The sequence below is a fragment of the Physcomitrium patens genome, chromosome 2, assembly GCF_059467195.1.
Source record: "Physcomitrium patens ecotype Gransden chromosome 2, ASM5946719v1, whole genome shotgun sequence".
Lineage (NCBI taxonomy): Eukaryota > Viridiplantae > Streptophyta > Bryopsida > Funariales > Funariaceae > Physcomitrium > Physcomitrium patens.
This window is the reverse complement of record NC_143411.1, coordinates 24,477,631-24,488,070: the sequence shown is the minus strand read 5'-3', so window position 1 is coordinate 24,488,070 and position 10,440 is coordinate 24,477,631. Positions and strand designations below refer to the sequence as shown.

Below are 10,440 nucleotides of genomic sequence, written 5' to 3'. Positions count from 1 at the left end.
AAACAAGCAAAAGCCAATGCTTTCTGATTTAAATTTAAATTGTAGATAATTTGTCCAAAGTTGTTTGTTGTTTAATGAAAATAATAAATTCGGCAATAATGCAAGCAATGATTTTGAAATTATATGAAATTTACATTACGAAAGTTTAATAGAATCATTTTTTTGTGGTTGATGTTGCTAGTTTATGAGACAGTCTAAAATACATTTTGAACCCAAATGCATACATGTACACACACTCACACACACAATAAAATTTTATGTTAATTTTTCAATTGATATGCTGTATTAATTATTGATTTAAAACTAATCATAATACTTTCAAAGTAGTTTTTTCTTGTTCTTAAATTAGCATTGAAATAGCTTTAAATAAATATTCGATATCTGAATTTTTGAACATTATTAAACAGAAATAATTCAATTCAACTATTTTATTTTTATTTTTTAATTTAATATTTGTTATATTTTTATGTTATTACAATATGGTTTTTTAGTATATCAATTTAAAATTTAGAATATTTAAATTCATTATTTCTTTATTTCTTTTTTCTGCTTGCTTTTAGTCTACACAGACAACTCAAATTAACATTGTGGATTCAATTTAGACTTTGACATCATAAAATGCTATTGTAAATAATATTTTAGTTTTTTTTAGTACTAAAGCTAAATAAAATAAAAGTTGAATATTACAAAAGCACAAAAAAAATCTAATTTACACAATCAATTATATATATATATATATATATATATATATCACTTAATAAAACAAAGATGTCTTTTAAAGAGTTGTTTGATTTCTATTATATTTTTGGATATTCTAGCATATAATTCTCATGGTCTATGCACCTTCTCCATTTTTATTTTGTTGCTGCACATCACTACAATAATAACATCTATAAGAATAGTTAATAAGTAAAATAGCTTACTTATGTCTATTTGCTTGTTTACTAACAATTAATAAAATAAAACATTTTTTGCAAATGTTATTTTCATGAATTCTATATTTTACAAAATTTATAATTATTCATACATTTTAATATCTTCACAATACTCTAACATCTTGTTAGGTAATTATAATACTTAGTGATTTTAAGCGCTATTAAAAGTATAGCACATCCTTTAAATCTATCACAATAGATTACAAAATATCTAAATAATTTTATTAATACATTAATGTTTCATCAATTAAGACAAGTACGAAAAAATTAATATTTATTATTTGTAGCTTGCTAAATGACTGTAATATATTATATTTAAAATATTATGAAAAGAAATTTAAATTGGAAACTTTATATCTATGATTGATCAAAACATCAAAGCTTAGAGAAAATTACCAATTTGTTAGAATCGTATCAGCAACCAATATTAAATTCTATATTATTACCTAACTCATGGTATTTAATCTTGATTGATTTATCTTAAATAGTTTTATGCATTAGTTAATGGGAATTACCGTGAATTCATTATACTTATATTAATCTTATTAAAATTGTACAACCAAGCCAATGTAAAATCACATATTACCACCAATTTTAACAAATCTACTAACCATGCAAGTTGAGGTTAGGAAGTGATCAACTCACTCATTTAAAAAAATGGCACATATGTGGTTGTATGTTTATATATGTTCATACATGTATATATACATGCACATACATGCATATCCATATAATAAAAATCTCTTTAATTTGAATGCAATGTATTACTTTCTATGTATAATATACTTTTCATTTTGAAGAACTTCAAATATCACAAATAAATACTAATATATTACAGCTGACATCTAAAGAATCGTCTCTATTTATTATTAAGATACATATATTTTTTTTTATTAAATATCATAATTTAGAATCAGTAATTTCATTTAAATTTTTACATATTCAAAATCTCTCTTCTATTTAGATTTTTTTTTTTTTTTTTTTTTTTTTTTTTTTGTGGTAAGAAAGAAAAAAAAATGATAAATTATACACTTAAAAAATAAAAATTATAGCAATTGAAGATATATCTAATAAGTTTTAAGCTATCTTAGGTTTTTAAAATAGATATGATAAAATTATATATATAATTATTTTTTCTAAATATTTAAAATTTCTTATAACTAATTGATATTATAAAATATATATATATATATATATATATATATATATTTCTTTTTGCTTAATTTGACATTGATTAATTCAATTTATCAACATGTTTGGACAAAATTTATTAATTCAACATAAAAAAAACTGTATTAATTTAATATAATCATACATTGAGTTCATCCTAACTAAATCTATACTAAAAAAAAATTGTACATGATTTTTTTATCTTTATATTTATTTTTGGAAATTTGGATTTATTAATTTAATTGAATAAATTTAGATGATGATTCTATTTATTATTATTTTTAGATAGATAGCAAGTATAAGATTTTTAATTTTTAAAGTGTAAATTCTATTCTTATAAAATAATTCATAAAAAAATATTTTAAAATAGTATGTGAATTTATTATATATATATTAAAATGAGTTATCCATTTATTAAATCAACCCACCCTATTACAGCCATCATAAAAAAAAATGGATTACCTCTAATAACCATCATTAGAATAAGGGCCCTCATCTTGACCTCTTTCATTCCAACCCCTTGTTCCTTATGTTCCTAGCCTTCTTTAATCCAATCTCCCTTGTTCTTCTCAATAGGGTAGGTATACATACATACATACATACATATATACACACACACACACACACACATATATATATATATATATAATAAAATATTATTTATTTTAGAACTACAAGATTAACAAATAGTGCACTTTGTGTAGAGTTTTATTATTATTATTATTATTCTATTGAGGCAAAGAATGCTCTATCTACATATCAATATGTAGTTTATAAAGCATTGAAAGAAAACTTTTGTATACAACAAATTATAGAAAATAATTTAAAATATAATTTAATTTAATTTTAGATAGAAATTGTATTATTAAATATTCAAATATTTGGATTAAGTCTAATTTCAAAGATCACTCATTTTTACTTTTAGGTCCATAATTTATTTTCTTTTAAATTAAATAATATAACACAAACGTTTCTTAAAAGAATTTGATTGATTTCATAATAATAAGAAGATATTTCAAAACGACTTAAATAACACTATATTCATCTAAAGAAAATTATAGCATTCAATAAGAAAAATATCATTAAAATTTGAATAATGTATTATGCAAAGAAAAATATTGTCACTATTTCAAGATTTTTTTCTTTAAAAATTAAAGCATGGTATTATCCTTAATAATCATTAGTTTTAATTTTATGTACATTAAAAAAATCTTCATCATGAATTATAATTAATGATTATTAAGGATTAGTATTATGGTATTATCAATATATAATATACATCATATGAATTTTAGATTAGATTTTTAAAATAAATAACTAATGCTGTAACAAATTATATATTCAAAGTAATCAAACAAAATTACTGTCATCATCCCTACAAAACCGTGTTTTTTATTCACAATTCTTTGCAAAGAATTACATGCAAAGAATTACATGTAGCCATGAAATTATCAACACTTGTTCATCCAATAATCAATCCCCCTTCATTTATGTTGTAAACATCAATGTAATCACAAGTTGTAGCACCTACAGCCGTTCATCCATCTACCACTAAAGATATTCATCCAACATTAATCATCGAAGCGTGTAATGAAATTGTGACACGTATTTCCCGGGCAACAGCGGGGAACTGAAAGGGGAAGCTAAAGGGACCCATTCACACGATGGGTCTTCGTCGCGTGTTTTTCTGGACTAGTGGCGCCGAGCTTCGTGTGAGTCCCGGAGAAGCGCTCGGCCATCAGGGTCGATGGCAATCGCCGCATGCTTCTAAGGCATGTATGTTATTGATACGAAGGCAATTCATGATCACACCTACACTGAATTTTGCTTATTACGATCTCTGGAGGATGCCGCATCTCTAGACTCTGGGACTTCTGGGTTCGAGGTTGATACAGAAACACACCGTCGACGTAACTCGTCGTCGGATTTACGTAACTCGTGTGCTCCCACGGTGTCAGCATACGTTGGATATCTGTGCGGCTAGGTTGTGGAGGAATGAATCGGTTGCGCCATCCAGTCGCCTCTTGCGAAGCCGCTCGGCGATGATGAAGGACAGCTCGAGCGCCTGGGAAGCGTTAAGGCGAGGGTCGCAGTGGGTGTGGTACCGGGAGCTTAGATCTTCGTAAGATAGGTTGATGCCGCCACCCACGCACTCCGTCACGTCTTGGCCTGTCATTTCGAGATGGACTCCGCCCGCATGCGTGCCTTCTTGCTCGTGAACGTCGAAGAAGGCTTTTACTTCCTCCTGCATTGGGCCCAGACACCAGCCACAGCGTCCTCAGTGATAGAACACTGGTGTTAGGATATGGTGTTAATTGGTTTCGGGACAGGCTGGATGAGATTTGCTATCTAGATGGAGGAAATTCATGAAGATTGTGTCCTCGAAGGTTCGACAATTACCAGAATGGCATCGAAGGGTCGCGTCTTCGTTCCGGAGCCAGGTGCTTTGATTGTGTTCCCGTGCATGGGATCACTGACCCAGGTCACCATGCATCCAGCCTGCCGCACAGCCCTCACCAACGCGGGCAGCTTCTCACGGAGCTTCGCGGCGCCCATTCGCACAATTACGGTTAGCCTTCCTGGCTTGTTGTCTGGGTTCAGCGTTTCACACAAGGTGACCAAGTCTTCTGGCTTCATCTTGTCACTCACTTTCACTCCCAGAGGGTTAGCCACTCCGCGCAGGAATTCAATGTGAGCACCGTCGAGCTGACGAGTTCGCTCACCAATCCAGAGCATATGGGCGGAACAGTCGTACCATTGCCCAGTTGTTGAGTCGATTCGTGTGAATGCTTGCTCGTATGGAAGGAGGAGGCACTCATGCGATGTGTAGAACTCGGTTGTTGTCATAACGGGATGCTCAGGTGTCAACCCACACGCGGCCATAAAGCCCAGGGCCTCGTCCACTCTGTGAGCGAGCTCCCGGTACTTGTCACCTTGTTCGCTGTTGGCTGCAAAGTCAAGGTTCCATTGAGTGACGCGCTGCATTGCAGCGAAACCGCCGGTAGCAAAAGCACGCAGCAGGTTCAGTGTGGCAGCGGCCTGGTCGTATGCGCGCACCATGAGCGTGGGGTCGGGGACTCGAGCCTCGAGCGTTGGTAGATCGGCGTTGATAATGTCACCTCTATAACTTGGAAGCTCTGTGCCGTTAACCATCTCTGTGTCCTCAGACCGAGGTTTGGCGAATTGTCCTGCCATTCTTCCAACCTGCCGTTTGATGGATAGTATGTTTCAGTTCTTTTGTAAAAGTTGAAGCATGCCAGAAGACAATTGTCAAGATATTACTGATCTGTGTGGGGCATTAATCAAAGTATAAGTGTGCTAAGGCTTTCACAGTTTCAAGTTTCCAGAACAATTGCATTTGATAAGGGTAGTGCAATCTCACCTTCACAACTGGCATTTGGCCTCCGAACATGAGCACTGCCCCCATCTGCAACAAAACCCGGAATGTGTCCCTGATGTTAACTGCATTAAATTCCTTAAAGCTTTCGGCACAATCTCCGCCTTGTAGCAAGAAAGCCTTTCCAAGGGCTGCATCGGCGAGCTTTTCTTCCAAACTCCTGGCCTCACCAGCGAAAACAAGGGGAGGCATGTCTGCGAGTGTCTTCTCGACCTCTGCAAGCCTCTCAAGATCCGGGTAGTTGGGCTGTTGGAGAGCAACCTTATTCCTCCAACTGTTGAGGGACCAATACTTTGCCTGCAAACCTTCTGCAATAACCACACCGCCACCATGTCCCACAAATGAGAAAGATGCAGTAAAGCGGTTCTTACAGACCAGAAAGATGCTTGCGACGACGATTTCCTCATGTCGAGCTTTCTGCGTCAATGAAATGAACTCACCTTTCTTTTCTGTGCTTGAAAATTCTTTCTCGACTTTCTTGACGGCGTTGAAAGGCTCGGCAGAGTGCACGGCTTCGGTGACATTAATGCGGACGCCACGATTGTTCTTGCGTTTCAAATGGGGAGGTCGTAATTGCGCCGGCAACTTGATAGAGATTTGGTCTCCAATGAAAGAACTAATGAAAGGAGGGTTGCTTTCGGTCCGTCGTGCTACAATCAGAGAACCATTCGCTAGAGCCATGATTTCTGCCTGAAGGATGTGCAGCGCAAATGTCAATGAAAACGTGAATTTTTTTCTGCACATATGACAATCATCTGTTAAAATAGTAGATACAAAACCAGCGTAATGCCGAATAACATTGAATCCTTAGTAACTGAGATAAAAACGGAACAAAATCTGCTGGCGTGATTTAGGAGTCAGCTATGACAAGTTGGCACAGGGATTCTGAAAGAGGTGAAGCAGAACTTGCTAAAAAGAATGAGCTCAGTCGGTCGGTCTTCAGATAAACTCCCATGTTACAAGTGCTCATTCAGTGCAACACTCCCAATTTTCGAAACACAATCTAATCCTAATCCTGAAATTCCAATTCACAGAAGCGGAATATGCTTACACTTCCACAGGAGTCGGTGGGCACTTGAAACCGATCCTGAAGTAGATCTGTGTTCAATTTCTAAGTTACAGGCGATTGCACTGGATCTGCCAATGTTGACACAAAATCATCTAATGTTGACACAAAATCTGATCCCGTCTGGTGCAACAACCCACGCAGTTAAGGCTGATCGACAAATACCACAACTGTGAAGGCCAACCGCTTGCCTACCCTGAGATCCCCCTCTCTCAAAGGCGACACCAATTCGACGTGATGAGTGCGAAACATGATTCTCTTCAACACCATGGAGCATCTTTATAGAACTGTAAATAGTGCCTTCAAAGAGTATGACAGAAGTCTGCAGGGAAAAATATCACATATGGCGGCTAGATCGGTCAAGTCGAAATTTCACGTCTTTAGTGCCACATCTTTGGTCAAATTCCTGGCGGTCGAAAAGCTTCTGTTTATTCACGTTGAACATCGAAAGGTTTTGGACAAAGGTATCGGGGTATCAGCTTTTGACGCGATCTGCAGAAGCGCATTACAGTGTGTTGTGAGTCCATATTGATGCTTGCTTTTGGTGTTGTTGCGAAACTGCCCCACAAGTCACTTCAGCTGAATCTGGAAGAATATGCTCAGTCTCTGGTTGATGGAGATACTCCAACTCAGCATTAACGTCACAGCGATTTATTGCGAACTTGTGGGCACCAGCTTAATTTCCAAGGTGAAACCTAATTTTTGCTGAACCGAATAATGTTTTTTTTATTTTTTGTATTTTTTTATAATGTTTATAATGTTTCTATTTTTATTCATTTATTCTTCCGAATTTCGAATTAAAAAATCATTGAAAAATGAGGAACGAAATTGTTTGAGCTTTTAGTGTTTGTTGACACGATTTGTTTGATCGTTTCCAAGTTTTCCTGTAATAGAAACGTATAAGTCTTTAGTAAGATACATACAGCACATAATCGAATTAAATAACATGAGTAATGTGTTGGCTCACACATTTCATGTGTTCGGTTTACTAAGTTTGCGTAACGTGGAGACAACCGCTGGGATTCGGACTCTCTGTTTGGTGCTCAAAAGGAATTTGTGAATTTCTAAGTTACAAGCGATTGCACTGGATCTGCTACCCTCTCCATTCTGCTACGCACCAACTAAGGTGTACTCTCCTGAAAGAGAATCACGTGTGACTTGGGCAAAGTCCAATGGATCTTTCAATATTACAGATGTAATCAAAGCAATGTTTTCATGGCTTACCTGTTCAGTTAGGGAAGATGGATTAATAGCAGACTTGGTGGGTAGTTGTAAAACAAAGCCAAGACACTGTGTCACTGTGGGCAAAATAAAAGTGTGACTGCACCTAATGTCAAAAAATGATGGTCTGGGAGCCCAGTTGAATCCGCTTGCCGGCGTTGCTGCATAACCAGGTTTGCAGTATCATAAGCTTTACATTAGTTTCCTAAAATAGATCAACTGAGAACACTTTAGATATTGCGTTCTAGGTCTACCTTTCAATATGGAAACAGCCTGTATGTAAACGCCTTTCTGATCACGGTCCGTCCGTGCAAAGCATCCAAGAGAGGAATCCTCACACTGTTTTCTGCAGCAAGTTTTCGTGGGCTCTACAATTGGACAATAGCTAATCTCACCAGCTTATAAAACATTTTCCATGCACAAAAATACTTACATGAACAGTCCGCAAGTAGACCAAGAACAGAGAAACAAGGAACGCTCAGAACAGCATTGTTGACCTCGGAGAATTGATTCAATCGAATTTGTTTACAAATTTATTAACTGTCATACAGCTGACTATACACGAGGGACACACAGGAAATCGTTATACACACTTTTCTATATTGCACTGCACCTCTTGAAGTTGGTAAATTTTTATTAGAACTCAACCTTCTGTGCTACCATGTAAAATTGCTGTTCTCATTCATCGTCAGAGCAGAAGTCGCAGCCAGTTTAGCTCATCATTGCCTACAGCCCCTCCAATGAGACTGCCGAGTGCAGAAATCTCTGTACATCACCGAGTGAAGAGATTCCACTCAAATTGTGCCAACATGAATTCTCTTGTGAGGGCAACATGCCAGCCAAATTATGAACAAGTGAGGAAAACTATCGAGCAGACGCTTGTCAGTAGCTGGCCAGTTACTAGGACTTTTTGTCCCTAATGAGAAGTCAATAAAGCTTGGTCATATAGAGTTTCTTTGATGTTTGTTGAGAATGTTTAGAAAGACACAAGAGTAATAGTAAGTCATACACACAAGAGGGTTTTTAAGGAGAGAGAGTTTCACACATAAAAATCTGTTCATCTGGTTGTGTCTCATATACAAAAAGAAAAAAGAGGAGAAGATAAACAATACTTCTCCACTAGACTCTAAATACTGTAGCTATGGTATTTACTATAGTCTATAGTAAATATTATGGAGAGCGCCGGCTACATTTAATGATCTCAACACTCCTCCTCGCTTATCATAATATTTACATAATATAAAATTTGTATAGAATTATGATCTATACTTTTCTGTGATCTTGCAAGATTAACAATTGTTGCCTCATTAAAACCTTATCTAAGAAAACCTTATTTTATTTAAGGACAAAACCATAGATGAAGGAAAAAGAATACAACATCATTTTCTTTAATTATTTAAAGAGCTCATTAACTTTCTTATTCAAGAAGAGCAAGTCGCCGCATACCAATGCCATAAGTAAGTCGACGATGATTGCTTAATGGGAGAGCTTTGGTGAAGAGATCAGCAAGGTTATTTGTAGATTCAATTTTCTTAATTATAAGTGCTTGATTAGTAATCAAGTCATGGGTATAACTAAAATACTTTGGATCAATACGCTTTGTCCTGTTGCCTTTAATAAAATCAACTTGCATCTATGCAATACAAGCACTATTATCTTCATGCAAGATAGTTGGAGAATCATCATATGAAAATCCATAGGTTGTTTGAATGAATTTATTAATTAATCGCAACCAAATACATTTTCAAGATGCTTCATGTATGACAATAATTTCTGCATGGTTGGATGAAGTTGCAGTTGTTTTTTGTTTCTTTGATTTTCATGATATTGCAGCTCCATGTCTTAAGAATACATATCCTGTTTGAGATTTAGCTGTTGCAATATTAGATTTATATCCTGCATTACAATATCCAATCAATTTTGGATCTGTAGATTGTGTGTAGTATAATCCCAAGTCTTCAGTATCTTTTAAATAACGTAATAAATATTTGATGCCATTCCAATATTGTAGTATTGGACGTGCACTATGTCTTGTAAGAACGCTAACTACAAATGCAATATCTGGTCTTGTAGATGTAGCTAAATACAAAAGTGCACCAACCATTGTGAGGTATGGATATTGATCTCCCAATATTTCCTCTTCCTCATCGCATGGATAGTATGGATCATGACCATCACGACCACGTCCAACCATTAGTGTGGATAATGGATAAGCATCAATCATATTAAATCTTTGCAAGATTCGTCTAATATACGTTAGTTAGTAGAGAAAAATGCTTCCATCTGTTAAATGCATAATTTGAAGACCAATATAGAAAATTATTTTTCCTAGCATTTTTATCTCAAATTCATATATAAGTAGGTTTGTAGCTGTAACACATGCAGATGTAGTGCCCACTAGATTAAGATCATCAATATATACAGCGATGATCACAATACGAGTTTTATCTCATTTGATAAACAAACAAGGGATTAGTAGATCACTTATAAAATTATTTGTAATTACATAATCTCAAAGATGTTGATACCACATGCGTTCGGATTGTTTTAAACCATACAAGGCCTTACATAATTTAATACCACGATATTTTTCTAGAGCGGGTCGATTTGAAGTTCCTATTTCTAAGCCAGGTAGAACTTTTATATAAATA

The 10,440-nt window shown here is 35.0% G+C and overlaps 1 protein-coding gene across 4 annotated transcripts; it reads right to left on the bottom strand.

The window, feature by feature from the left end:
• Positions 1-3,570: 3,570 nt before the first annotated feature.
• Positions 3,571-6,907, bottom strand: LOC112293910 (phospho-2-dehydro-3-deoxyheptonate aldolase 2, chloroplastic). Of its 4 annotated transcripts, none has more exons than XM_024543881.3 (5): positions 6,554-6,907; positions 5,943-6,238; positions 5,488-5,810; positions 4,506-5,309; positions 3,571-4,350 (listed from the first exon to the last, which is right to left on the bottom strand). In XM_024543881.3, the coding sequence occupies exons 2-5, from the start codon at positions 6,181-6,183 to the stop codon at positions 4,060-4,062; spliced, it is 1,659 nt and encodes a 552-aa protein (XP_024399649.1). In that variant the 5' UTR covers positions 6,184-6,238; positions 6,554-6,907; the 3' UTR covers positions 3,571-4,059. The 4 variants fall into 4 exon arrangements, with proteins under 4 accessions (XP_024399649.1, XP_073387309.1, XP_024399671.1 ...); XM_073531208.2 differs by having other exon boundaries at positions 6,734-6,824; XM_024543903.3 differs by having other exon boundaries at positions 5,943-6,192; positions 6,554-6,805.
• Positions 6,908-10,440: the final 3,533 nt, after the last annotated feature.

Excerpts from the sequence above, each read along its gene's own strand:
- LOC112293910 (XM_024543881.3), bottom strand. The coding sequence starts at position 6,183 with ATGGCTCTAGCGAATGGTTCTCTGATTGTAGCACGACGGACCGAAAGC. Across the intron at positions 5,811-5,942 it reads TTCAAGCACAGAAAAGAAAG|AAGGTTTGCAGGCAAAGTAT; the intron begins GTGAGTTCATTT and ends TGGTTATTGCAG. Across the intron at positions 5,310-5,487 it reads GCCAAATGCCAGTTGTGAAG|GTTGGAAGAATGGCAGGACA; the intron begins GTGAGATTGCAC and ends ATCAAACGGCAG.